A 26,542-nucleotide genomic window follows, 5' to 3' on the forward strand; every position below is an offset into this window, starting at 1 on the left:
ATAACTTCACAAAGAACTTAATAGCAGGAAGGCAGAACCCAGCGTAGTGCGGCTGAGTGAAGGTGGTGTGGACGATGTGAAGGAGGGTCATTGTGTCAGAGACGCTGTAGAAGGACAGAGTTCCTGCGCCGTGATCCACATACACAACTATTCTAGAGGAGGACGGGGCTGAGATCTTAGTCTTAATGTTGTTGTGCCAGAAACACAGAGAGGGAGAACACTTCAGACTCCATGACTGATCATTACCTCCAAACCAAACATCATTACCTTGTGCATTCCTGTTGATCCCTTTATATGAGACGGCAATGTAAACATTATTCTGACTGCTCACCTCAACCTCCCAGTAACAGCATCACACTCTCCTGACTCAGAACCTGATAATAGTAGTCAAATATTTCCAGGTATTTTGAGTACGGCTGGACACTCTGGCAATATCTGACCACGCTGTAGTCCTCAGACAGAATGATGTTTTTCTGAGCTGTGTTGGGATCCAGAGTCAGTCGACAGAAATCTATAGAAGAACAAAGCACATGTTAGTATTATGTTTTTAAGCGTTTATTTTTATTTTATATTTTTATATTTCTGTGGTTGTAACATGTTTTTCATATTTTCGTATTTTCATATTTTCTCCTCACTTATTTCTATAAGCTGAGAACAACAGCACAATCAGTTTGTTCTAGATGCAAATGCCATGAGCTGTTTATGAACTTATCCTTCAACAGAAGGATGTTAGTCTCCATCAGTCTATCAGTGAAGTTCATTTTGGATCACACAACTGCAAAGAGAACTTAATAGCAGGAAGGCAGAACCCAGCGTAGAGCGGCTGAGTGAAGGTGGTGTGGACGGTGTGTAGAAGGGTCATTGTGTCAGAGACGCTGTAGAAGGACAGAGTTCCTGCACCATGATCCACATACACTCCTATTTTGCAGGAGGATGGAGCTGAGATCTCAGTCTTAATGTTGTTGTGCCAGAAAGACAGAGAGGAAGAACACTTCAGACTCCAGGAATGATCATTACCTCCAAACCAAGCATCATTACCTTGTGCTTTCCTGTTGATCTTTTTATATGAGACGGCTATGGAAACATTGTTCTGACTGCTCACCTCAACCTCCCAGTAACAGCGTCCACTCACACTCTTCTTTCTCAGAACCTGATAATAGTAGTCAAATCTTTCCAGATGTTTTGAGTACGCCTGGACACTCTGGCAATATCTGACCACGCTGTAGTCCTCAGACACAATGAGGTTTTCCTGAGCTGTGTTGGGATCCAGAGTCAGTCGACAGAAATCTACAGAAGAACAAAGCACACGTAAGTATTATGTTTTTTTATATTTCTGTGGTTGTAACATTTTATGTTTTTCATATTTTCATAACATGAAATGTCATTATCTCAAACACTAAACTCCATAATTATTTGACTTTTTCTATATTTCTTTATTCTTATTGTTTTGGGCTTTATTATTTTTCTTGGATTCAGACAAAACTCTGCAATGATCTGATTACAAAACTTTAAGGGCTGAGGTCCAAAACATGGTAAAAACCCATTTCTTGAATTTTCTGAATTTACCTGTTAAAGAAATTAACTTGACGTTATTATGATTCATCAATCAAAGAGCGGTAACTCTTTAATTTTTTCAAATACAAATTTCTTCCAAGTAAAAATACAGAATATTACAAAGAAGACTTTAATATACAGTCATTACAAAATGAATGAAATAATTTGTGTGTGTGTGTGTGTGTGTGTGTGTGTGTGTGTGTCTGTATGTGTTTACATACGTTGTAGAAAGGAGTAGGAGTTGTACATATAGTCTATAGAACACAGGATCTGATTGTTCAAGCTCTTCAGTGAGGTGTGGTAGAGCAGCAGAAATATTAAGATGTGCACTGGACCTGGAACACACCACAGGACCCCAACCCTAAAGACATGACATGGGAAGACTGTGGAAGATCTGGAAGTCTGTAGGAAGAAGGTGCTTTAGAACAGCTGCTGTTCTCTGTGTTCACTGTGAAGATGTGTAGTGGATAAAGAGCTTTAATGAAGCGGACTCCACCTGTCGTTTTACTCTGATGAATGTGTGACACCTCTGAGAGAAGCTGAATAATTATTGAATAATCACCAAAATCACAGAGAGTTGTGTAAATCTGAAACACGTTTAACCCTTAGATGTCTGAATCATTGTTGATTTGATCTGTGTGATTTACATTAGTTATTTACAGGTCATTACAATGTTACATGATTATATACAGAGTTACATAATTAATGACATGTACTATAATTACAGAAACCCAATACCTTCTTCATAATGTCACAGAATGTAAAAAACAAACAAACAAACAAAAAATTACGAGAAATATAGGGTTGAAAGATATTTTTTTTGTACTTTTTCAAAATCAAAATCTCATACAAATATTTGCTGTTTACAAACAAAGAAGTTGTTTAGAACAGAAGCTTAGAGTCTGATCTTTGGAAAGACTGTCCTCACTTGTTTCATTAAGGTGAGAACTACAACAGAAGAAGAAGTGTTTCAAGATGCAAAAGCCATGAGCCGTTTATGAACCTATTCTTTAACAGATGGATGTTAGTCTCCATCACTAAAGCTCTCACTAATGTTCATATTGGATCACAGAACTTTACAGAGGGGCCCGTATAATAAATCAGGATCCCAGCGTAGAGCGGCTGAGTGAAGGTGGTGTGGACGGTGTGAAGGAGGGTCATTGTGTCAGAGACGCTGTAGAAGGACAGAGTTCCTGCGCCGTGATCCACATACACTCCTATTCTGGAGGAGGACGGGGCTGAGATCTTAGTCTTAATGTTGTTGTGAAACAGAGAGAAAGAGGTAGAACACTCCAGACTCCAGGACTGATCATTACCTCCAAACCAAACATTATTTCCTTGTCCTTTCCTGTTGATCTCTTTATACGAGACTGCTATGTAAACATAGCTCTTACTGCTCAACTCAACCTCCCAGTAACAGCGTCCACTCACACTCTCCTTACTTAGAACCTGATAATAGTGTTCAAATCTCTCTGGATGGTCAGAGTACGGTTGGACACACTTAGTGCTGCTGACCTCTCTGTTGTCCTCAGACAGAAGGAGGTATTTCTGAGCTGTGTTGGGATCCAGAGTCAGTCGACAGAAATCTACAGAAGAACAAGACTTCAGTTTATACTTTTAATACCACTTTACCTCATTTCCTTTGATGTAATATATACATTTAAAATGTCTAAGTCTGAGATGTATGAAAACTACTTTAAAAGTCTTTCCCCTGTAAATAAATTACATAACTTCATTACAATTCATCAGCTGTTGCTCTTTTCTAATGTCTTTAAATTCACAATCCCTTCAAACAGAAACACAGAATATTACAAAGAAAAAAGTTATTACAAAAGTGTGTGTGTGTGTGTGTGTGTGCATGTGTGCTGTGTGTGTGTGCTGTGTGTGTGTGTGTGTTTGTGTGCTTTACGTACGTTGTAGAAAATCTTCTCTCGTTTGTGGTTCCGAGAGTAAAATCTGAACGGCTGCAGCTGTGGAGACACAACACATTGAAGAATGAACAGCAGAAAAACAGAGTCTCTGTTCTGTTCAGATGTTAGAGAAAGTGAATCAGACTCTACAGATTTAAAGCTGAAACTGTGGAGTGCTATATCCTCCAGCTATAGAGGCACTGCAGACAGTTTCTCATGTAGACCTTGTGTGTTTAGGACGTGTGTAGTTGGCTGGAGTTTGGAAAGTTCAAAATCCCCATCCAGACTTTTAAAACAACCTAAATACAACAGACTGGGGAAATGTGTCTCTGATTCTGTGTCAGTCTCTAGCAGAGGCGATTGCTCAGCTTCCCTTAAAATGTCAAAATATAAGTGATCAAATATATACTGTTGTGTGTACATGTCATTGAATAAATATGCACTACAACACGCTCAACTTTCGTTCAGAATCAGCTTCTTATCACTGGAAAATACGCGGCTTTCCTCTCAATCATTCCCACAGCTTCACAGTGCTTTAAACAGTGTAGAAGCTGAGCCTCCACAGAGTTCAATAGCGAAGCAGCGAAGTGCAGCGAAACGAGATGAGTCATTGGATAAATGCTGGGCTTTGTCCCGCCCATCGGACGCTCAGCGTCTCTGGGGGTCTATGGGGCATGGGGCTGGCCTCGGTTGGCCCGAACGCTCAGCTTCTGCAAGATGATTGGATGATCTGTCTGAGGCTGAATCCCTTTTTGATTGACAGCAAAATCAGAGATCGTTTGGTGTAAAGATCCGTGGGAGCATTAAATTTTCATTCTGTTCTGAGTTGAACCAGACTTTCTTAAACCTCTTAGAGGCATTTTCTTTGTTTAAAATTACTAGAGACAAATCAAGCTTCTATTTTAGTGGGGGGTTTGTAGCTGCTTGTGTTTGGAGACTGACTTCTAGCAATCTTTCTGACTTCTATCACAGTTTCTGTCCAGCGGGTGCTGCTGAGCCCCTTCACCATCACAAAGCACTCACAGGCGGACACACTTCACATGGGCCAAGGCCGTTTAAGCAGCCTAGCTCTGCTAGCCATTCAGAGGACACTAGTCAAGTCCCTGGAAAAGACGTCCTGTTGGTACGACAGGGTCACAGATAATTTTCTTGAAAAGAAACAGAGGGTAGAATTTACGTATAAATAAACTGACACATTTTATGATGTAGGCCAAAATTGAGCTTCCCCTCCTTGAAAGGCCAGCATCCGCCACTGTTCTCTAGTGTAGACACTCTAACACTCCACACACACCTCATTTCACCCTGTCACTGATCAAACAGCAGAACACTCTCACCTTGTTCAGAGACTGTGTTGAGTTTCTCTTCACAGAATTGTTCCAGTTGATTTTTCAGTTCAGAGAGAGATTTGCTCACTTCATTAAATGAGGGACTTTGACGGATGAAGATGTTGGAGGAGTCCTCAGATCCAGAAGAGACACAAAGAGCCTGTAGACTCTACACAAATCAACATCAATTTAACAAACAAACAATGATAATAAAGTGCTACAGACAAACTACACTCTTCTGTGAACAGAAACAACTACCTTACTATTCATTTCTGGTGAAACATAAGGAACACAGAACATTAAAGAAGATGGAGTTCCTCTGTGATTCAGACAGTGGTCGTTACCTGGAGGAATTGGATGTGATCGTCTGTGTGTGAAAGCTGCTCCAGCTCAGTGTCTCTCCTCTTTAGATCAGAGATCTCCTGCTCCAGTTGTTGAATGTGTTCTTCAGCTCGACTCAGTTCAGCCTTCTCCTGAGCTCTGATCAGCTCTGTTACCTCAGAGCGTCTTTCCTCAATGGAGCGGATCAGTTCAGTAAAGATCCTCTCACTGTCCTCCACCGCTGTCTGTGCAGAGCTCTGTTAGACACACAGTGACCAGATGGAGGTCAGTTTAAAGCTCAACTGTCATTCGCTCTCTTACTGTGTCTCTAGACGTCTTATTGTCCACAGTGTCACTGTCTGAATGGAGGAGAGAGTGACTAAGGGGTGTTCACTACTCACCTTAAGAGTGTTTACAGCCTGTTTCAGCTTCTGCAGCAGCTTCTCTTTCTCCTGGATTCTCTGCTCTGATTCTCCTCGCCCCTCCTTTAACTCACTCTGAGAACATTTTATTGAACATCTCTGCTCAAATATTTAGAGAGTCCATATAAATTTCTGTAACATTTCCTCATGTGAACTGAATAGTGTTAATCCAATAGTGGAAATATTAAAGAGAAAAATCCTTAAACAATAGTATTTACTGATTCTGAAAGACTGCAGCTCTCACCTGTCTCTCAGCTCTCTCTGCTACAGCTGCCACTGTGTCATGGCCTCTGTGTTCGTGCATTGTACACAAATAACAGATGCATGTTTGATCGGTGCGACAGTAGATCTCCATCAGTTTGTCGTGCTGAGGGCAGATCTTCTCTTGTAGTTTAGAGGAGGCTTTGATCAGTTTGTGCTTGATCAAGGCTGGAATTTCAAGATGAGGTTTAAGGTGAAATTCACAAAGTGATGCCACACAAATCAGACAGGACTGGACGGCTTTGTGTTTCCTCCCGGTGCAGAAATCACACTCCACATCTCCAGGTCCAGCGTAATAGTGAGCAGGAGAAGCAGCTCCGAGCTCCGTCTTCTTCAGTTTCTCCACCACGTCAGCTATAACATTGTTTCTGCATAGAACAGGCCTCGTAGTGAAGGTCACTCTGCACTGGGGACAGCTGTAGACTCCCGTCTGATCCTCCTGATCCCAGCAGTTGTTAATACAAACCTTACAGAAGCTGTGTCCACAGGGAACAGTCACTGGATCCTTCAGCAGATCCAAACAGACTGGACACACGAACTGATCCTGATCGACTGAAATACTGGCCTCTGCCATTGTCCTGCACTCACTGACTGAGAGAGAGCAGCACTCTGAGTTCAGTTTCGTTTCCTCTGAACTGAGGAGGAGTGGCTTCCTGATTCTGAGTTTCAGAGAGAGAGAGAGAGAGAGAGAGAGGGAGAGAGAGAGCAGGATCAAATTACATGGAGTTACTAAGTAGGAGTGTCTGTTTTAAAGCCACATTGCCCATTCTCACAAAACGTGCCAGTGTACAAACTGCTTTGGATAACTATCTGCTTATGACTCAAATCATTGAAGCTGGACATAATCACCAGAGGAGGGAGTAAACACCGTTCAGCAAACTCTGAAATCAACACTGGAGCAGCAGTGAAGTCTCACATTGTACACTGTCAGAAAAACTCTCACTGTGGTGGTACCCTCAAGGGCATATATTTATTTAGTTAGGGAACGTAATTTATCTTTATTCTATTATAAATGTAGTTTTCAAACGTGTGTTAATTTCATTCGCCTGATTTCATCTCCAGGACTGATTTTATGTTGTTTTATTTACCACAGTTCTATAAAGAAATCTTACCAATATTCACCTCTCCTTTTGGGAAAGAGACTGTAGTGGACCTTTAGGGAACACAACTGGACTTTAACAGCACTGTTGTATCTTTAAATGTTCATTTACAGTGTTTATACCTTTAGTAACCAATAATGTACCTCTATCATACCTTTTTTACTGAGAATGTACTTTGAATACAGTCAGACACCTGTAGAGACTCTACTGTGTTGTACACAGATCCAATCAGAACCAGACACAGCGCAGTGTTTCATTTATTAGTTTATTAACGCATGAAGAGAATCAGTGTCCTACAGATACATCCCACATTCTCTGTTAGGAACAGCACACAGCAGAGGAGCTGAATAAATAGTCTATAGAATACAGAACCTGAGTGTTCAAGCTCTTCAGTGAGGTGTGGTAGAGCAGCAGAAATATTAAGATGTGCACTGGACCTGGAACACACCACAGGACCCCAACCCTAAAGACATGACATGGGAAGACTGTGGAAGATCTGGAAGTCTGTAGGAAGAAGGTGCTTTAGAACAGCTGCTGTTCTCTGTGTTCACTGTGAAGACGTGTAGTGGATAAAGAGCTTTAATGAAGCGGACTCCACCTGTCGTTTTACTCTGATGAATGTGTGACACCTCTGAAAGAAGCTGAATAATTATTGAATAATCACCAAAATCACAGAGCGATGTGTAAATCTGAAACATGTTTAACCCTTAGATGACTGAATCATTGTTGATTTGATCTGTGTGATTGACATTAGTTATTTGCAGGTCATTACAATGTTACATGATTATATACAGAGTTACATAATTAATTACATGTACTATAATTACTGAAACCCAATACCTTCTTCATAATGTCACAGAATGTCAAAACAAACAAACAAACAAACACAATATTACCAGAACTATAGGGTTGAAACATTTTTTTTGTAAGTTCTCAAAATCAAAAATATTTGCTGTTTACAAACAAAGAAGTTGTTTAGAACAGAAGCTTAGAGTCTGATCTTTGGAAAAACTGTCCTCACTTGTTTCATTAAGGTGAGAACTACAACAGAAGAAGAAGTGTTTCAAGATGCAAAAGCCATGAGCCGTTTTTGAACCTATTCTTTAACAGAAGGATGTTAGTCTCCATCACTAAAGCTCTCACTAATGTTCATATTGGATCACAGAACTTCACAGTGTAGTCATTATAATAAAAACGGATCCCAGCGTAGAGCGGCTGAGTGAAGGTGGTGTGGACGGTGTGAAGGAGGTTCATTGTGTCAGAGACGCTGTAGAAGGACAGAGTTCCTGCGCCGTGATCCACATACACTCCTATTCTGGAGGAGGACGGGGCTGAGATCTTAGTCTCAATGTTGTTGTGCCAGAAAGAGAGGGAGGTAGAAAACCGCAGACTCCAGGACTGATTATTACCTCCAAACCAAGCATCATTGCCATGTCCTTTCCTGTTGATCTTTTTATACGAGACTGATACAAAATCATAGCTTGTCCCACTCAACTCAACCTCAAAGTAACAGCATCCACTCACACTCTCCTGACTCAGAACCTGATAAAAGTAGTCAAATCTCTCTGGATGGTCAGAGTATGGTTGGACAGAGTCAGTGCAGCTGACCTCTCTGTTGTCCTCAGACAGAACAAGGTTTTTCTGAGCTGTGTTGGGATCCAGAGTCAGTCGACAGAAATCTACAGAAGAACAAAGTGTCTTTAGTCATATTTTTAAGATTTTATTATTATTTTGCTCTTATTTCATGCTTTGTTTGTTCTTTCAACATGACCCCGAAGTCAGCAGTGATTTGATTGTAAAGCTTGAAGGTCCTAAACACAGTAAAACCCCTTTCCTGAATTTTTTAAGTCTGTTGTGTTGCTTTGAGTAACATTCCCATATATTATAAATATGACAGCTGTATTACTGTCCACGCTTTAAAACCAACACGACCCGATAATTATTCATCTGCTGTAATTGTTAAGGCGGCACGGTGGCGCAGCAGGTAGTGTCGCAGTCACACAGCTCCAGGGGCCTGGAGGTTGGGGGTTCGATTCCCACTCCGGGTGACTGTCTGTGAGGAGTTGGTGTGTTCTCCCCGTGTCAGCGTGGGTTTCCTCCGGGTGCTCCGGTTTCCTCCCACAGTCCAAAAACACACGTTGCAGGTGGATTGGCGACTCGAAAGTGTCCGTAGGTGTGAGTGTGTGAGTGAATGTGTGTGTGTCTGTGTTGCCCTGTGAAGGACTGGCGTCCCCTCCAGGGTGTATTCCCGCCTTGCGCCCGATGATTCCAGGTAGGCTCTGGACCCCCCGCGACCCTAAATTGGATAAGCGGTACAGATAATGGATGGATGAATGGATGTAATTGTTAAATAAATTCATATTCAATATTCTTACAAAAAAATAAGAATGTGTGTGTGTGTGTGTGTGTGTGCTTTACATACACTGTAGAAAATGTTCTCTGGTTTGTGGTTCCGAGAGTACAATCTGAACGGTTGCAGCTGTGGAGTCACAACACAATAAAAGAGTGAACAGCTGGAACATAGAGAATCTGTTCTGTTCCGATGTTAGAGAAAGTGAATCAGACTCTACAGAATTCTACAGATGTCTTCCAGCTACAGAGGACAATGTCGCACAAACTCAATTTCCAACAATTTACATCACATCAGGACACTCTCACCTTGTTCAGAGACTGTGTTGAGTTTCTCTTCACAGAATTGTTCCAGTTGCTTTTTCAGTTCAGAGAGAGATTTGCTCACTTCGTCAAACAAGAGATTTTGATTGATGAAGATGGGGGGGTGCTCAGATCCAGAAGAGACACAAAGAGCCTGCAGACTCTGCACAAATCAACATTGATTTCACATAAAAGCAAGAGTCACAAGACCCTCATATTCATTTCTGGTGAAAATAAAACCTTCCTCACTGAAAGGAACACAGAACATTTAAAGCTGGAGTAGGTGATTATGTAGAAACTAATAAGTGTAAATTTATTTGTAAAAAATACAAATGAACAAATTAAGTCCCACCCACTACTTGAGCCCTCTTTCTGAATCCATTACTGTCTGTCTGTCACTCTTCAATGTTGGGTCATAGCACGCTGGCGTCCGTCTGGTGACTGCAGCTTCTGCCAGTGTCTGACACTTGTTTTATTTTTGTTTGTTCAGTCGTTTTATTGTTTAATTAACACTGTCTAGGACTGAAGACAGAGAAGCCTGCTGCCGTTGCGTGGGCTTGGTGTCCTGCTGTGGCTGCTGCTGAATGTCCCAGAGGGAGTGTTTGTTCACATTGGTGGTAGCTGCTGCTGATTCGACAGAGGAGTGCGTCCCTGTGCCGGTGCTCTGTGGTGGGAGGGTTTTCTGGTGCTGCTCCTGTTGATGGCTGGGGGAACACTTCCTTAAAACTTCACCAACGTGTGCTACTGCTGGTTCCATGGTGGTCCATTTCCACCAGCTGCTAAAACTGCTACAATGACTGTCGATCTTAAGTAGCCCTGTAGTTCAGATGTTTCATTTAGTTTGTGTGTGTGATCTGTTTTGTACCCTTTTGTATTGCCGTGTCTTTTGATATATATTTTTGTTTTTGTTTTTGTCCTAATATTGTCAGTGCTTTATACATGAAATATATTATTATTATCATCATTATTATTATTATTATTATTATTATTATTATTATTATTATTATTACCCTAATACACATGAACATATATTGCTTGATTAATCACAGAGAGAGAAAGAGAAAGAGAGAGAGAGAGAGAGAGAGAGAGAGACAGACAGAGAGACAGAGAGAGAGAGAGAGAGAGAGAGATAGGTGCAAACTATCCACTATTTTCAAACACCTACCTGATGTCTCATTCTCATGTAATAAATCACCTAATACACACATCAAATACTTTTGGAGCCCCTAAAGGGACTGGGGGAAAAATTAAAAAGGACAGTTGATTTTGTGTTCCCTCCCAAATAGTTTTGCGTTCCCTCGCAAATACATTGCGCTCCTTTGTAAATGTTTTATGATACACAATTGTCTTCGTGGCTCAGTCAACACATCAGGACCCTGCAGTTTCCAGGGAAATTCAGCCACTTGAAACAGATATTATATATGTATTTATTTATCTCTACTAACACACAGTTTTCGTTGCCAGTGCGAATTGTTCATACATCTGTAAGGAACTGCCTCACTTCAGAGGAAGTTGTGAACAACAAATGTATATACGCTCAGTAGCATCCTGAAAGTGCTAGTCAGAACGCTGCAGCTGCACGTATCTCCAAAGTAACCGCTGTATGAAACGTAGGCGGCTTCGTGAAAGAAAGTAAAAGTGTGGATGGCTGTTTTGTTTTATTATTATTATTGTTTTTGACTGGGGTAGGGGTCAAGCTAAGAATCTTAATGTAAAACCATTACCAAGCAAAGTCTCTCGCTAAACTCCGGTCATTCAGTAACAAGATGGAGGGTGTAAGGCAGTGGCGCAACGCACAGAGATCTGAGGGCACGTTGCGGACTGATTTTTACAGAGATGTGGCTCAGTGCGCTGACTCCAGACACGGCTGTGGAGCTCGCGATAGATACACTACCAATAGCTACACATTTATTCGGGTGTTCATTCTCCATTCTCTCCCACTGACTGGAAACTGTGTTCATTGTCTCTGTACTGTTCACGTAACCTTTGTCCATGCGCTTGCACTTTAAATTCTCTCATCCTCACTTCATAGCAGTTAACAACACAGCAACAAACGTTTCAGTTGGCGCTCCCCAATGACACATCCATGTTTTCTGCTGAGAAGAGATGTTATGTTTTTATATTTCAGTCCAAGACCAAAGTAAAATTCAACGAGCTGCTCCATAGTTCACCTGACACACACAGCAAGCACATAATCAACAGCAAGCACTTTACTGCGGAGCCCACAAAGTATTTGCGATGGAACACAAAATTAATAGTCTTTTTTTTTTTTTTCCCCAGTCCCTTTAGGGGCTCCGTAAATACTCATATACTGTCATATACAATACAAACGAGATAATTATTGGTCCAGAAGAAAAACAGCCTTTCTCCATGCCCAGGTTCCTCCACCATTGGAAAACTATGCTGATTTTTATGTCTGATTTGCCCTCTGAATTTTTTCAGCCCCTTTTTGTTGTTAAACTTTTCTACCTCCATTATTCTTTTCTTTATTTGCTCAGCAGTGCAAGCAGTTGTACATTTCTCTGCCATTCATCCAGCTTTCAGTGGTATGTGTTTGTCTATCTGTGTGTGAATGTGGAATCTCTGCACATGTGGGCAGGGTGGTGTAGACAGGTAATGCTTACAATAATTTAATTCATTTAGAGCTTAATGATCGGATGGGGTTTTACAGTCCTGTGGCCTTTATAGAAAATAACCTTTTTCTTTATGCCATCAGAGCATTTGACTGACTGATTGCTACTGAGGTGTAAATAATTAGCAATATATCAAAAAAACATTGTGTAAGAAAAATCACCATCACTGTTGTTAATATAAAGGAGTTCCTCTGTGATTCAGACAGTGGTCGTTACCTGGAGGAATTGGATGTGATCGTCTGTGTGTGAAAGCTGCTCCAGCTCAGTGTCTCTCCTCTTTAGATCAGAGATCTCCTGCTCCAGTTGTTGAATGTGTTCTTCAGCTCGACTCAGTTCAGCCTTCTCCTGAGCTCTGATCAGCTCTGTTACCTCAGAGCGTCTTTCCTCAATGGAGCGGATCAGTTCAGTAAAGATCCTCTCACTGTCCTCCACCGCTGTCTGTGCAGAGCTCTGTTAGACACACAGCGACCAGATGGAGGTCAGTTTAAAGCTCAACTGTCATTCGCTCTCTTACTGTGTCTCTAGACGTCTTATTGTCCACTGGGTCACTGTCTGAATGGAGGAGAGAGTGACTGAGGGGTGTTCACTACTCACCTTAAGAGTGTTTACAGCCTGTTTCAGCTTCTGCAGCAGCTTCTCTTTCTCCTGGATTCTCTGCTCTGTTTCCCCTCGCCCCTCCTTTAACTCACTCTGGGAACATTTTATTGAACACCTCTGGTCAAACATTTACTAACAGGTTTCCACTGGTTAACTACAGAGAGTTATACATATACATTTCTGTAACATTTCCTCATGTGAACTGAACAGTGTTAATCCAATAGTGGAAATATTAAAGAGAAAAGTCCTTAAACAATAATATTTACTGATTCTGAAAGACTGCAGCTCTCACCTGTCTCTCAGCTCTCTCTGCTACAGCTGCCACTGTGTCATGGCCTCTGTGTTCGTGCATCGTACACAAATAACAGATGCATGTTTGATCGGTGCGACAGTAGATCTCTATCAGTTTGTCGTGCTGAGGGCAGATCTTCTCTTGTAGTTTTGAGGAGGCTTTGACCAGTTTGTGCTTGATCAAGGCTGGAATTTCAAGATGAGGTTTAAGGTGAAATTCACAAAGCGATGCCACACAAATCAGACAGGACTGGACGGCTTTGTGTTTCCTCCCGGTGCAGAAATCACACTCCACATCTCCAGGTCCAGCGTAACAGTGAGCAGGAGAAGCAGCTCTGAGCTCCGTCTTCTTCAGTTTCTCCACCACTTCAGCTATAACATTGTTTCTGCGTAGAACAGGCCTCAAAGTGAAGGTCTCTCTGCACTGGGGGCAGCTGTAGACTCCCGTCTGATCCTCCTGATCCCAGCAGTTGTTAATACACACCTTACAGAAACTGTGTCCACAGGGAACAGTCACTGGATCCTTCAGCAGATCCAAACAGACTGGACACACAAACTGATCCTGATCAACTGAAATACTGGCATCTGCCATTGTCCTGCACTCACTGACTGAGAGAGAGCAGCACTCTGAGTTCAGTTTCGTTTTCCTCTGAACTGAGGAGGAGTGGCTTCCTGATTCTGAGTTTCAGAGAGAGAGAGAGAGAGAGAGAGAGAGAGTGAGAGAGAGAGAGAGAGTGAGAGAGAGAGAGAGAGTGAGAGAGAGAGAGAGAGAAAGAGAGAGAGAGAGAGAGAGAGTGAGAGAGAGAGAGAGAGAGAGTGAGAGAGAGAGAGAGAGAAAGAGAGAGAGAGAGAGAGAGAGAGAGAGAGAAGAGAGAGAGAGAGAGAGAGAGAGAGAGAGAGCCGGATCAAATTACATGGAGTTACTAAGTAGGAGTGTCTGTTTTAAAGCCACATTGCCCATTCTCACAATACGTGTCAGTGTACAAACTGCTTTGGATAACTATCTGCTTATGACTCAAATCATTGAAGCTGGACATAATCACCAGAGGAAGGAGTAAACACTGTTCAACAAACTCTGAAATCAACACTGGAGCAGCAGTGAAGTCTCACATTGTACACTGTCAGAAAAATTCTCACTGTGGTGGTACCCTCAAGGTCATATATTTATTTAGTTAGGGAACATAATTTATCCTTATTCTATTATAAATGTAGTTTTCAAACGTGTGTTGATTTCATTCGCCTGATTTCATCTCCAGGACTGATTTTATGTTGTTTTATTTACCACAGTTTTATAAAGAAATCTTACCAATATTCACCTCTCCTTTTGGGAAAGAGGCTGTAGTGGACCTTTAGGGAACACAACTGGACTTTAACAGCACTGTTGTATCTTTAAATGTTCATTTACAGCGTTTATACCTTTAGTAACCAATAATGTACCTCTATCATACCTTTTTTACTGAGAATGTACTTTGAATACAGTCAGACACCTGTAGAGACACTATTGTGTTCTACACAGATCCAATCAGAACCAGACACAGTGCAGTGTTTCATTTATTAGTTTATTAACGTATGAAGAGAATCACTGTTAACCCTTAGATGACTGAAGCATTGTTGCTTTGATCTGTGTGATTGACATTAGTTATTTGCAGGTCATTACAATGTTACATGATTATATACAGAGTTACATAATTAATTACATGTACTATAATTACAGAAACTCAATACCTTCTTCATAATGTCACAGAATGTCAAAAAAAAAATTAATAGAAATATAGGTTTGAAATATTATTTTTTGTACGTTTTCAAAATCAAAATCTCATACAAATATTTGCTGTTTAGAAACAAAGACGTTGTTTAGAACAGAAGCTTAGAGTCTGATCTTTGGAAAGACTGTCCTCACTTGTTTCATTAAGGTGAGAACTACAACAGAAGAAGAAGTGTTTCAAGATGCAAAAGCCATGAGCCGTTTATGAACCTATTCTTTAACAGAAGGATGTTAGTCTCCATCACTAAAGCTCTCACTAATGTTCATATTGGATCACAGAACTTCACAGTGGAGCCAGTATGATGAATCCAGAACCCAGCGTAGAGCGGCTGAGTGAAGGTGGTGTGGACGGTGTGAAGGAGGTTCATTGTGTCAGAGACGCTGTAGAAGGACAGGGTTCCTGCACCGTGATCCACATACACTCCTATTCTGGAGGAGGACGGGGCTGAGATCTTAGTCTTAATGTTGTTGTGAAAGAACGAGAGAGAGGAAGAACACTGCAGACTCCAGGAATGATCATTACCTCCAAACCAAACATTATTACCTTGTCCTTTCCTGTTGATCCCTTTATACGAGACTGCTATGTAAACACGTTTGTTATTGCTCAACTCAACCTCCCAGTAACAGCGTCCACTCACACTCTCCTTACTTAGAACCTGATAATAGTAGTCAAATCTCTCTAGATGTTTTAAGTACGGCTGGACACTCTGGCAATGACTGACCACGCTGTTGTTCTCAGACAGAATGAGGTTTTCCTGAGCTGTGTTTGGATCCAGAGTCAATCGACAGAAATCTACAGAAGAATAAAGCACACGTAAGTATTATGTTTTTAAGCATTTATTTTTATTTTATACTTTTATGTTTCTATGGCTGTAATATTTTATGTTTTTCATATTTTCATAACATTAAATGTCATTATTTCCAACCCAGACTAAACTAATTATTTGAATGTAAACTTTTAATATATTTTTTTATTCTTATTATTTTGTGCAATTTTTTTTTTTATTTAGACAAAACTCTGCAATGATCCAATTGTAAATCTTGAAGGGCTGAGGTCCAAAACAGAGTAAAGGCCCATCTCCTGAAATTTCTGGATGATATATATTTTCTTGGGAGTAAGATTTACCCTTTTGAGAAATATAATATTGATATGAATTTACCAGGTAAAGAAATGAACTTGATGTTATTATGATTCATCAGAGGTAACTCTTTAATTTCTTCAAATCCAAAATATTTCCAAATAAAAATACAGAATATTACAAAGAATACCTTAATATACAGTCATTACAAAATGAAAATAATTTGGGCGCACATTTATGTGCGTGTGCTGTGTGTGTGTGTCTATGTTGTTTGTGTGTGTGTGTGTGTGTGTGTGTGTGTGTGCTTTACATACGTTGAAGAAAATCTTCTCTGGTTCTTGGCTCTGAGAGTAAAATCTGAACGGCTGCAGCTGTGGAGACACAACACAATGAAGAATGAACAGCAGAAAAACAGAGACTATGTTCTTTTCAGATGTTAGAGAAAGTGAATCAGACTCTACAGATTTAAAGCTGAAACACTAAACTGTGGAGTGCTACATCCTCCAGCTATAGAGGCACTGCAGACAGTTTCTCATGTAGACCTTGTGTGTTTAGGACTTGTGTAGTTTACTGGAGTTTGTAAAGTTCAAAATCCCCATCCAGACTTTTAAAACAACCTAAATACAACAGACTGTGGAAATGTGTCTCTGATTCTGTGTCAGTCTCTAGTGTAGAAACTCTAACACTCCACACACTCATTTCACCCTGTCACTGATCAAACAGCAGGACACTCTCACCTTGTTCAGAGACTGTGTTGAGTTTCTCTTCACAGAATTGTTCCAGTTGATTTTTCATTTCAGAGAGAGATTTGCTCACTTCATTAAATGAGGGACTTCGACGGATGAAGATGTTGGAGGAGTCCTCAGATCCAGAAGAAACACAAAAAGCCTGTAGACTCTACACAAATCAACATCAATTTAAGAAATACATTATGATAATAAAGTGCTACAGACAAACTACACACTTCTGTGAACAGACACAACTCCCTCGTATTCATTTCTGGTGAAACATAAGGAACACAGAACATTAAAGAAGATGGAGTTCCTCTGTGATTCAGACAGTGAGTGTTACCTGGAGGAATTGGATGTGATCGTCTGTGTGTGAAAGCTGCTCCAGCTCAGTGTCTCTCCTCTTTAGATCAGAGATCTCCTGCTCCAGCTGTTGAATGTGTTCTTCAGCTCGACTCAGTTCAGCCTTCTCCTGAGCTCTGATCAGCTCTGTTACCTCAGAGCGTCTTTCCTCAATGGAGCGGATCAGTTCAGTAAAGATCCTCTCACTGTCCTCCACCGCTGTCTGTGCAGAGCTCTGTTAGACACACAGCGACCAGATGGAGGTCTGTTTAAAGCTCAACTGTCATTCGCTCTCTTACTGTGTCTCTAGACGTCTTATTGTCCACTGGGTCACTATCTGAATGGAGGAGAGAGTGACTGAGGGGTGTTCACTACTCACCTTAAGAGTGTTTACAGCCTGTTTCAGCTTCTGCAGCAGCTTCTCTTTCTCCTGGATTCTCTGCTCTGTTTCCCCTCGCCCCTCCTTTAACTGACTCTGAGAACATTTTATTGAACATCTCTGGTCAAATATTTACTGACAGGTTTCCACTGGTTAATTACAGAGAGTCCATTAACATTTCTGTAACATGTCCTCATATGAACTGAATAGCGTTAATCCAATAGTGGAAATATTAAAGTGAAATATCCTTAAACAATAATATTTACTGATTCTGAAAGACTGCAGCTCTCACCTGTCTCTCAGCTCTCTCTGCTACAGCTGCCACTGTGTCATGGCCTCTGTGTTCGTGCATCGTACACAAGTAACAGATGCACGTTTGGTCGGTGCGACAGTAGATCTCCATCAGTTTGTCGTGCTGAGGGCAGATCTTCTCTTGTAGTTTTGGGGAGGCTTTGACCAGTTTGTGCTTGATCAAGGCTGGAATTTCAAGATGAGGTTTAAGGTGAAACTCACAAAGCGATGCCACACAAATCAGACAGGACTGGACGGCTTTGTGTTTCCTCCCGGTGCAGAAATCACACTCCACATCTCCAGGTTCAGCGTAACAGTGAGCAGGAGAAGCAGCTCTGAGCTCCGTCTTCTTCAGTTTCTCCACCACTTCAGCTATAACATTGTTTCTGCATAGAACAGGCCTTGGAGCAAACGTCTCTCTGCACTGGAGGCAGCTGTAGACTCCCGTCTGATCCTCCTGATCCCAGCATTTGTTAATACACACCTTACAGAAACTGTGTCCACAGGGAATAGTCACTGGATCCTTCAGCAGACCCAAACAGACTGGACACACGAACTGATCCTGATCGACTGAAATACTGGCCTCTGCCATTGTCCTGCACTCACGCCCTAAGAGAGAGCAGCACTATGAGTTCAGTTTCATTTTCCTCTGAACTGAGGAGGAGTTGCTTCCTGATTCTGAGTTTCAGAGAGAGAGAGAGAGAGAGAGAGAGAGAGAGAGAGAGAGAGAGCAGGATCAAATTACATGGAGTTACATAGACTCGAATCATTGAAGCTGGACTTAATCCCCAGAGGAGGGAGTAAACACCTTTCAACAAACTCTGAAATCAACACTGGAGCAGCAGTGAAGTCTCACATTGTACACTGTCAGAAAAACTCTCATTGAGGTGCTACACTCAAGGTTATATATTTATTTAGTTAGGGAACGTAATTTATCCTTATTCTATTATAAATGTAGTTTTCAAACGTGTGTTGATTTCATTCACCTGATTTCATCTCCAGGACTGATTTTATGTTGTTTTATTTACCATACTTCTATAAAGAAATCTTACCAATATTCACCTCTCCTTTAGGGAAAGAGACTGTAGTGGACCTTTAGGGAACACAACTGGTCTTTAAAAGCAATGTTGTATCTTTAAATGTTCATTTACAGTGTTTATACCTTTAGTAACCAATAATGTACCTCTATCATACCTTTTTTTACTGAGAATGTACTTTGAATACAGTCAGACACCTGTAGAGACACTACTGTGTTCTACACAGATCCAGTCAGAACCAGACGCAGTGCAGTGTTTCATTTATTAGTTTATTAACGTGTGAAGAGAATCAGTGTCCTACATATACGTCCCACATTCTTTGTTAGGAACAACACATAGCAGAGGAGCTGAATATATAGTCTATAGAACACAGGACCCCAACCCTAAAGACATGACATGGGAAGACTGTGGAAGATCTGGAAGTCTTTAGGAAGAAGGTGCTTTAGAACAGCTGCTGTTCTCTGTGTTCACTATGAAGACATGTAGTGGATAAAGAGCTGTAATGAAGCAGACTAACGGGTGACTCTTTTGAGAAGCTGAACAACATTTAACAAGATCACCAATAACACAGAGAGATATGTAAATCTGCACCGTTTAACCCTTAGTTGTCTGAAGGATTTTTACTTTGATCTCTGTGATTCATAATCATTATTTGCAGGTCATTACAATGTTATGCTGTAGAGATGAATAGGTTTTATTAATTTTTAATGAAAGATATTATACTTTTTGTGACTTAATATGCCGAAAGTTATCTTAATATGCAGAAAGACATTTCTCCACTCTCAGTCTCATCACACAAGTACATCGGAATTTGAGATAACATTTCCAGCAAGAACTGGCCCCATATTGGTACCTGAAGGTCTTTGTCAGAGAGTCATATACCTGACACTACAGGCCCTTTCAAGGACAGTTTACGAAACAGTTTGGAGGGTCATGCAACTCTTCTCAAATACAGAATGCAGAGAGCCACACAGACTCTCTTTTATTCCATGTCCTCTTACACATTTGAAAAACTGTTAAAACAAAAGAAACACACATTCCTTAATATGGGTACAACTGTATGAAATTAATTCCATTTTGACAGTCAAAATGGGTAGAATTAATTTACATGTGTTTAAATTCATTTTATTACATATGAACTTATGTAGGAACCAAAGTAGCCACATACTCTGTGTGATATTACTTTGTGTTAACATATGATTTCTTATATTGCAAAAGTTTGATTCATGGGTTTTCTGGGATATTCATTCAACAGGGATTGTCTTCAAGTCTTTGTCTTGTTCAGTGTCATATATTTTATATGATGTCACTCCCAAGGTACAGGAAACAGCCAAACAGGAGCAAGAGATGCTCCAATCCTCAATCCCTGAGGACCAATCCGGTATTCAAGGCAAGTTTTCTAAATTCTGGTTAAAAACTCAGTGGTGCAAAATGTCTCTAGAAAAAAAGAGAACTCTCTAGAGCTCCCAGTCTAACTCACACTCTCAGAACAGAACAGGAGAAGAACAGAAAGAAAATGTAGGAAGATCTTCTCTCTATTGCTTTCAGTGGGCAATACTTCTGAACTAGGGTAGTCAGTTAAGGGAGAGCTCTGGCTCTCTCTAGAGCTCTCCAGCTCTCTGCAGGCAACTCTCAGGCATCAGACTCTCTTATGGCTATCTCTTAAACATTCTTGGGCTCCTCAAGCAGGGTCCAGACAGAACAAGCCCAGAATTTCCAACCAGAAGTTTTATTTTAATTTCTAGTAGAAAACTATAGAAAAGAGAGCTATAGCTTACTTCAGCAAAATTCAATGCCACACCCAGAGCATGAAGGAGACCTCAGACCTCTGACCCTCAAAGTTGTGACAAGAGCTTCAGGATCAGCGATGGAGAAGGAGGCCACACACAACTTCAGTGTTACCTTATGAGCAAAGACACATGGGAGACCTGCATGGACGTGTGTCCAGAGCCTACCTGGAATCATTGGGCGCAAGGCGGCAATTCACCCTGGAGGGGGTGCCAGTCCTTCACAGGGCAACACAGACACACACACACATTCACATCTACGGACACTTTTGAGTCGCCAATCCACCTACCAATGTGTGTTTTTGGACTGTGGGAGGAAACCGGAGCACCCGGAGGAAACCCATGTGGACACGAGGAGAACACACCAACTCCTCACAGACAGTCACCCGGAGCAGGAATCAAACCCACAGCCTCCAGGCCCCTGGAGCTGTGTCATAATTCATTAATAATAATGAATGAATAAATTCTAACTAATTCTGCTATATAATATGTAAAGTCATCCAATATGTAAAGACACTACATATTATTTAATGGCTCCCAAACTTGGAGCATGAATTTAATAATTAACTATTAATCAAATAATAATTAATCATCATTGACTCCACTATGTAGTATTTATGCCGCCGCAACTTGGAACATAATTATTTCACTACATATATTTAATGGCACCCAACGTGGGGCTCTGAATATTATCTTGATCAGAGGTTATGATTCCTGTGCAGTAAAATCGCACACAAATAAGTTAAGCACAAGCCTTGTGCTTCAGTGATAAAAGTGGCCTGTTTAAGCAACACCGGCCTCTCAACTGGTTTTAGATTTCCTCCCCTCTAATTAGTTCCTAACTAGGACATGTTCCTAAGTTAAGCCTTGAATGTGAGTGATGATTGTCATTTCACTGTTGTTTTGATTTAAAGATTAGTGTGAACGCACTTTTCATTTGTGAAATTATTAGGCTGCCGCTGTGCGCCTAGTTTTGAAGTAATACTGTGGGTTTGTCAGCTGTGCTGCATCACTGTTTAATTGCATGTATGAAAGCGTATGACACCAGTGAGAGGTTAAAGTAATCACTGCGTGCGAATCTCTCTGTGTGTGTATGCTCTGAATCGCCCAAAAGTCTGCGAATTCTTGCTTTTAATCAGCAAATTTTGTACCTCTGAGATACGGCTTGTTAAAATACATTTATAAGTGCAGGAATTGTTTGTGAGCAGCATTGATTCAACAACCCCTGAGGACTGAGACCGAAAATCCCAGCTCATAATTGCACACAGAATTTCATGCCTTGAATTTGTAAAACAACATGAATAGTGAACTCGCTCTAAAACAGCCCAAAACAAAAGATCCCTGGTCTTCAAGACTGGCAATGGTGTGTGTTGCTCCATCAGTGTCCGAACTGTAGTGGTTCCATTTAAGCCAAACCAGTGAATCTACCCGAGAGCAGGGGTTAATTTAAGTTAATAAAGTGTCAAAAAAAACCAGGTGCCCTGTGGCTGACTTGTGCTATTGCAACCTTGCAACTGAAGTCAATTTATAGTGCCCACTTTCACATGACTTGCGCTAAAGCCTTTAAAGTTTCTCTGGTGCACCCCTGTGTATGACTTGTGTAAGTGCAAGTTGATTAAAGGCAGTTGTCTTTCATGTGGCACATTAAATTGGCATGTAAATTGTAAGTTATTTTTGATGTACTGCTTCTGTCTTTACTTAGTCTTCTATAAGTGGAAGTAACCAAATACTGATTATAAAATCTATATTGGTTGAGGTGAAATAAAATAAAATAAACTGCATATCTAATTAAATATTAATTAGTATTAAATCTGGCACACAACCCAGTCACCAAGCATCAGTGGTAAGACCCCCTGACTGAGGTGTATTTGGAACTAGCAAGCTCAACAGAAGCCACAGTCAGAATATACAGCCATGATCCACAGTGCTGAGCCCTCTCACATGTCGCAGTTAATGGTCTTCCATTTAATAGATGAACCCAAAGGCAAGGCCTTAATAAAGGTAGCCAGCCAAATGGCTACACTAGCAATAGAAAAACTTAAACACATTGTCCAGGACATAGAATTAGAAGCAGTGAACACACAAATGATGAGCCCAAAAATGGAGAACATCAGAAATGCTCACAAAGCGGGATCAGTTAATGGCACTACAAGCAAATACAACAGCCGAACTTGTTGCAGTCAAAGATGAACTCAGCACCTGCAGTCAGAGACAGAAAGCAAGCTAAACAGTGATTGGTGATTTCACAACATTTGAGTTCCTCTGTGTAGTTCTGAAAGGGACACCACATATATTACTAGTAACTGTCTACAGGCCTCCAAAGTACAGTGCTAATTTTATTGATGAATTTACAGAAATGCTGTCTGTTATTTCTACTGACTTTGACCATTTTGTTATTGCTGGTGACTTTAAAATACATATCAACAATCCCAAGGACTGTTTTGCCAAGGAACTACACACCATATTGGACTCTTTTGGTCTTTCACAGCATGTTACAGGGAGTACGCATTGTGATGGTCACACACTGGATATTGTTATCTCAATGAGTCTCAACATATCAGTGACTGTGAAGGACGTCACATTGTCAGATCACTACTGTGTGTTCTTTGATATGAGGGCCTCACCAGTCATTAGGGACAGAAGAGTTTGTGTCAAGAAAAGGATTATAAAGGACTGCACAGTGTCACGCCCTCGTCATGTCTGTTTTGTCAGGCCATGTGCTGAGAGCGAGCACATGGCTATGTTTGTTGTTGTTTCCTGTCTCCACCTTTGTTCCACCTCCTCGTGTGTCATTTGTTACCCTGCCCCCTTGTTATCTGTCTCAGGTGCGTCTCGTCTGTTCGTGTATTTAAGTCCCCTTCCTGCACTTCCTGTTTGTTGGTCATTCGTTCTTTGTACGGTGTCAAGTCTGTCGTGTTCTCAAGTCTGTTGTGTTCTCAAGTCTGTCTGTCTCTGCTAGTTCGTCCGTTATTGTTTTCCATGTTGTCGTTGTATTTCCTCTGTCATTTCGTTATTTAGTCTGTCTGTCCCGTTTGCCCTGTTTAGCTCCCCGTGTCCCGCTTAGCCTGCTTGGCTCCCCGTTTCTGTTCTTTCGTAAAACAAGTCTTCATATTCACAAAGAAATCTACAAAGATAGGCTACATGAATGCAACACGATAATATGCAAACCACGACAATCCTATTTCTCTAGCATCATCAACAATGACATTAACAACAGTAAAATCCTCTTCACCATGCTCGACAGACTTATTAACTCACCCACACAAATGGCACCTGAATTATTAACAACTGAAAGATGTAATAAGTTTGCATTATTTTTTAACAATAAAATCAAGAATATCAGAAAAGCGATAAGTACAACTATATCTAACAATGAGTCTGCACCCTTTCCATCACCTCATAAAGACTCCTTAGTTAAAATGTCAGAGTTCAGTACTGTTAATAATGAAATTTTAATTGACACAGTTAATCATCTCAAACCATCCACTTGCAGTCTTGACACACTACCAACCAAATTTTTAAAGAGTGTTTTTCACACTATAGCACTAGACATACTCCACATTGTAAACACCTCACTCATGTCGGCGGTCTTTCCAGGCTCACTAACAACTGCAGTTTTAAAGCTTCTAAAAAATAATAATTTAGGATCATCTCAGATAAGTAACTACAGACCAATTTCTAATTTACCGTTCATTGGCAAAATCATTGAGAAAATAGTTTTAGGCAAATCACTAGTTTTTTGTCCATAAATAGTAGCCTAGACAAATTCCAGTCCAGGTTCCGGTCTAATCACAGCACTGAGACTGCTCTAATCAAGATCATTAATGACATTCACTTAAATACGGAGGCTGAAAAGGTATCTCGTCTATTACTTCTTGACCTTAGTCCTGCCTTTGATACCATTGACCATAAGATTCTTATAGATAGACTTGCAAACTGGGTTGGACTCTCAGGAAAACTCCTAAAGAGGTTCGTTTCTTACTTGGAAGGCAGGAACTACTTTGTAGAAATAGAAAATAATATTTCAGAGAACACGCCAGTGACCTGTGGTGTCCCCCAGTGCTCTATTCTTGGTCCACTTTTATTTAATTTATATATGCTTCCTCTTGGCCAGATTCTACAAGACTATGTGCTGTCCTACAACAGCTATGCAGATGATACTTAGATTTACATGGCCCTGTCCTCAAATGACTCTGGTCCAGTTGACTCATTAAACAAGTGCCTTGAACACATCACAAACTGAATGGTACACAACTTTCTGCAGCTGAATAAAGATAAAACTGAGATTATACATATTTGGGAACAGCAATTTAAACAAAACAGCACTGCAAGTTTCAACCCGAATTCCGCATTTTGCGGGGTAGAAACACACCTTATATAATCAGCTTTGTAAGTCTTGAATGTCTGAATGCTTCTGTGAGCTCTGTATACCGTTAGAAAGCGCAGATCCTACCGTTTCTAAAAATAGCGCTCTCATCGCGGTGCTGTGAAGCCTCTGGGAGTAATCCAGTGTGAAAAACCACCTAAAAATCAAGGCGCTCCTTCAAAATTTTGGTCTTATGTCCTTGTCATGAAAGACTAATGATAGGCGCTAAAATCAGAAAAAAAACCGCTGAAAAAGGGACAAGAAAGACGCTGTTTACTTTCAGTTTCGTTTTGACTCACATAACGTCAACCCACGCTGTCTCTGGGCAGAAAAATATGAGTCATCAGCAAAAACATATTTCTATTATTGATTTATAGTTTTTCAAGGTTTTTTTTAGGTTTCACATCAAATAACACTGCATTAGATCAACAAATATAAACTAAAAAGCTTAAATAAATATTTATTGTGTGTTTTCTAAATAAACAAGTATTATTTCATAATTTTTTAAAAAAATTATAATAATAATAATAACTGTAAACATTATCAGCATCTGAGAAAACTGCCAAAGTACCAAAATGTTTTTATTTGTTGGGATATTGTCCATATTTGCCCTGAACTAAATTCCTGAAAGTCTGGGCCTGCTGTGACTGTCAGAACTTTATCAGTCATACATCCCAGAGCTTAGAATATCAAGAAAAATATGTCCGTCTGATGCTAAAAATTTATTTTGTCACAGTAATATGACATGTAATAAATTAGCATCAAAAATGCTTATGTTTTCAACTAAAATACACCTCACACTAACAATCTGTGTCAAGATATCCACTGTGGGAATATTATTTCAAGGCTGTACATTGAGAAATATGAAAAAAAAGCAGGCGCTAGGTAAAATTTTTGGTCAAAACATGACAAATTTATAGAAAAATTGATTTATCGGTCAGCATGAAAACCTCAAGTGATTATATATTTGAGTAGCTAAGGTTCTTTAGAAAATAAAACAACATAGCCATATTCAATATGTCACATAATTACTGTTTAAATGCAACTGAAAGAGGCACTGACAAATAAACGGAATAGCAAAATAGCTATATATATAGGGTCCATAGGGTTAAACAAAAAAGACAGGAGTCACCCCATCAGTACTATCACCACCTTAGACAAGCTTATTTCGGGCCCCGAAATGAACCAGGAATGGAAGAAGAAGAAGTGGACTTCAAAACACTGTATGTCCTAAATCTCCATCCCAACACCAGTTACTATCTAGGGGTTGCGGCATGTCCACACACCTTGTCTAGCAAACAGCTGTGTGACTTAGCACTCAGAGGCTTTTTAAAAGACCAGAAATGCCACGAAATTTTTGTCATTATACTCAGCCTTCCCTTATGGAGCTAAAAGAAGCTACTAGGGCTGTATCGTGATTTCCAAAACCCGATCCATCTCATTGGCTTAGAGAAAATCAGGAGAATAATAAACCTTTGCAATCCAATAGGAGTTCTCCTCACTCCAGTCCTCATTGTTCAGCTGAAACCCAACATCACTCAAACCCCTGGGTTAATCAGTTAATGTCAGGGCAACATCAGAATAAATTCCCAGCCAGTAGGCATGAGAATCCAGCACCCAAGGGAAATATGGTGGACCATGAATGTCCCCAAAACTTGCACACATGTGACGAAACCCAAGACAAAAGCCCTGTCTTAACTCA

At 40.5% G+C, this 26,542-nt stretch overlaps 3 protein-coding genes across 5 annotated transcripts; all 3 read right to left on the reverse strand.

Annotated features, from left to right (window-relative positions):
* Positions 1 to 1,200: 1,200 nt before the first annotated feature.
* On the reverse strand, positions 1,201 to 6,388 carry LOC136702392 (tripartite motif-containing protein 16-like). 3 transcript variants are annotated; one of them, XM_066677435.1, is made up of 7 exons: positions 5,777 to 6,388; positions 5,512 to 5,607; positions 5,134 to 5,367; positions 4,799 to 4,958; positions 3,468 to 3,524; positions 1,776 to 3,140; positions 1,201 to 1,287 (listed from the first exon to the last, which is right to left on the reverse strand). In XM_066677435.1, the coding sequence occupies exons 1-6, from the start codon at positions 6,365 to 6,367 to the stop codon at positions 2,611 to 2,613; spliced, it is 1,668 nt and encodes a 555-aa protein (XP_066533532.1). In that variant the 5' UTR covers positions 6,368 to 6,388; the 3' UTR covers positions 1,201 to 1,287; positions 1,776 to 2,610. The 3 variants fall into 3 exon arrangements, with proteins under 3 accessions (XP_066533532.1, XP_066533530.1, XP_066533531.1); XM_066677433.1 differs by having other exon boundaries at positions 5,512 to 5,631; positions 5,777 to 6,383; XM_066677434.1 differs by lacking the exon at positions 1,201 to 1,287 and having other exon boundaries at positions 1,531 to 3,140; positions 5,512 to 5,631; positions 5,777 to 6,383.
* A 783-nt stretch (positions 6,389 to 7,171) lies between these two features.
* LOC136702393 (E3 ubiquitin/ISG15 ligase TRIM25-like) lies at positions 7,172 to 13,679 on the reverse strand. Its single transcript, XM_066677436.1, has 6 exons — positions 13,068 to 13,679; positions 12,773 to 12,868; positions 12,395 to 12,628; positions 9,552 to 9,708; positions 9,316 to 9,372; positions 7,172 to 8,572 (listed from the first exon to the last, which is right to left on the reverse strand). The coding sequence occupies exons 1-6, from the start codon at positions 13,656 to 13,658 to the stop codon at positions 8,043 to 8,045; spliced, it is 1,665 nt and encodes a 554-aa protein (XP_066533533.1). The 5' UTR covers positions 13,659 to 13,679; the 3' UTR covers positions 7,172 to 8,042.
* Positions 13,680 to 14,796: 1,117 nt separating this feature from the next.
* On the reverse strand, positions 14,797 to 25,078 carry LOC136702093 (E3 ubiquitin/ISG15 ligase TRIM25-like). Its single transcript, XM_066676972.1, has 7 exons — positions 24,847 to 25,078; positions 17,652 to 18,328; positions 17,360 to 17,455; positions 16,982 to 17,215; positions 16,648 to 16,807; positions 16,225 to 16,281; positions 14,797 to 15,624 (listed from the first exon to the last, which is right to left on the reverse strand). Exons 2-7 carry the CDS (start codon positions 18,240 to 18,242, stop codon positions 15,095 to 15,097), a joined length of 1,668 nt encoding a protein of 555 aa, XP_066533069.1. The 5' UTR covers positions 18,243 to 18,328; positions 24,847 to 25,078; the 3' UTR covers positions 14,797 to 15,094.
* Between the last annotated feature and the right edge of the window lie 1,464 nt (positions 25,079 to 26,542).

This window comes from Hoplias malabaricus, chromosome 7, assembly GCF_029633855.1.
Source record: "Hoplias malabaricus isolate fHopMal1 chromosome 7, fHopMal1.hap1, whole genome shotgun sequence".
Taxonomy (NCBI): domain Eukaryota; kingdom Metazoa; phylum Chordata; class Actinopteri; order Characiformes; family Erythrinidae; genus Hoplias; species Hoplias malabaricus.

Bases quoted from the DNA above. Each gene is read 5' to 3' on its own strand.
- LOC136702392 (XM_066677433.1), bottom strand. From the start codon at position 6,367: ATGGCAGAGGCCAGTATTTCAGTCGATCAGGATCAGTTCGTGTGTCCA. The intron at 5,368-5,511 runs GTGAGTAGTGAA...TGTGTCTAACAG, and splicing joins AGGCTGTAAACACTCTTAAG to AGCTCTGCACAGACAGCGGT. The intron at 3,525-4,798 runs GTGAGAGTGTTC...GTGTCTCCACAG, and splicing joins CAACACAGTCTCTGAACAAG to CTGCAGCCGTTCAGATTTTA.
- LOC136702093 (XM_066676972.1), bottom strand. From the start codon at position 18,242: ATGGCAGAGGCCAGTATTTCAGTCGATCAGGATCAGTTCGTGTGTCCA. The intron at 16,282-16,647 runs GTGAGAGTGTCC...GTGTCTCCACAG, and splicing joins CAACACAGTCTCTGAACAAG to CTGCAGCCGTTCAGATTTTA. The intron at 15,625-16,224 runs GTATGTAAAGCA...ATTCTTCTGTAG, and splicing joins CAGAGAAGATTTTCTTCAAC to ATTTCTGTCGATTGACTCTG.
- LOC136702393 (XM_066677436.1), bottom strand. From the start codon at position 13,658: ATGGCAGATGCCAGTATTTCAGTTGATCAGGATCAGTTTGTGTGTCCA. The intron at 12,629-12,772 runs GTGAGTAGTGAA...TGTGTCTAACAG, and splicing joins AGGCTGTAAACACTCTTAAG to AGCTCTGCACAGACAGCGGT. The intron at 9,709-12,394 runs GTAACGACCACT...TGATTTGTGCAG, and splicing joins ATCACATCCAATTCCTCCAG to AGTCTGCAGGCTCTTTGTGT.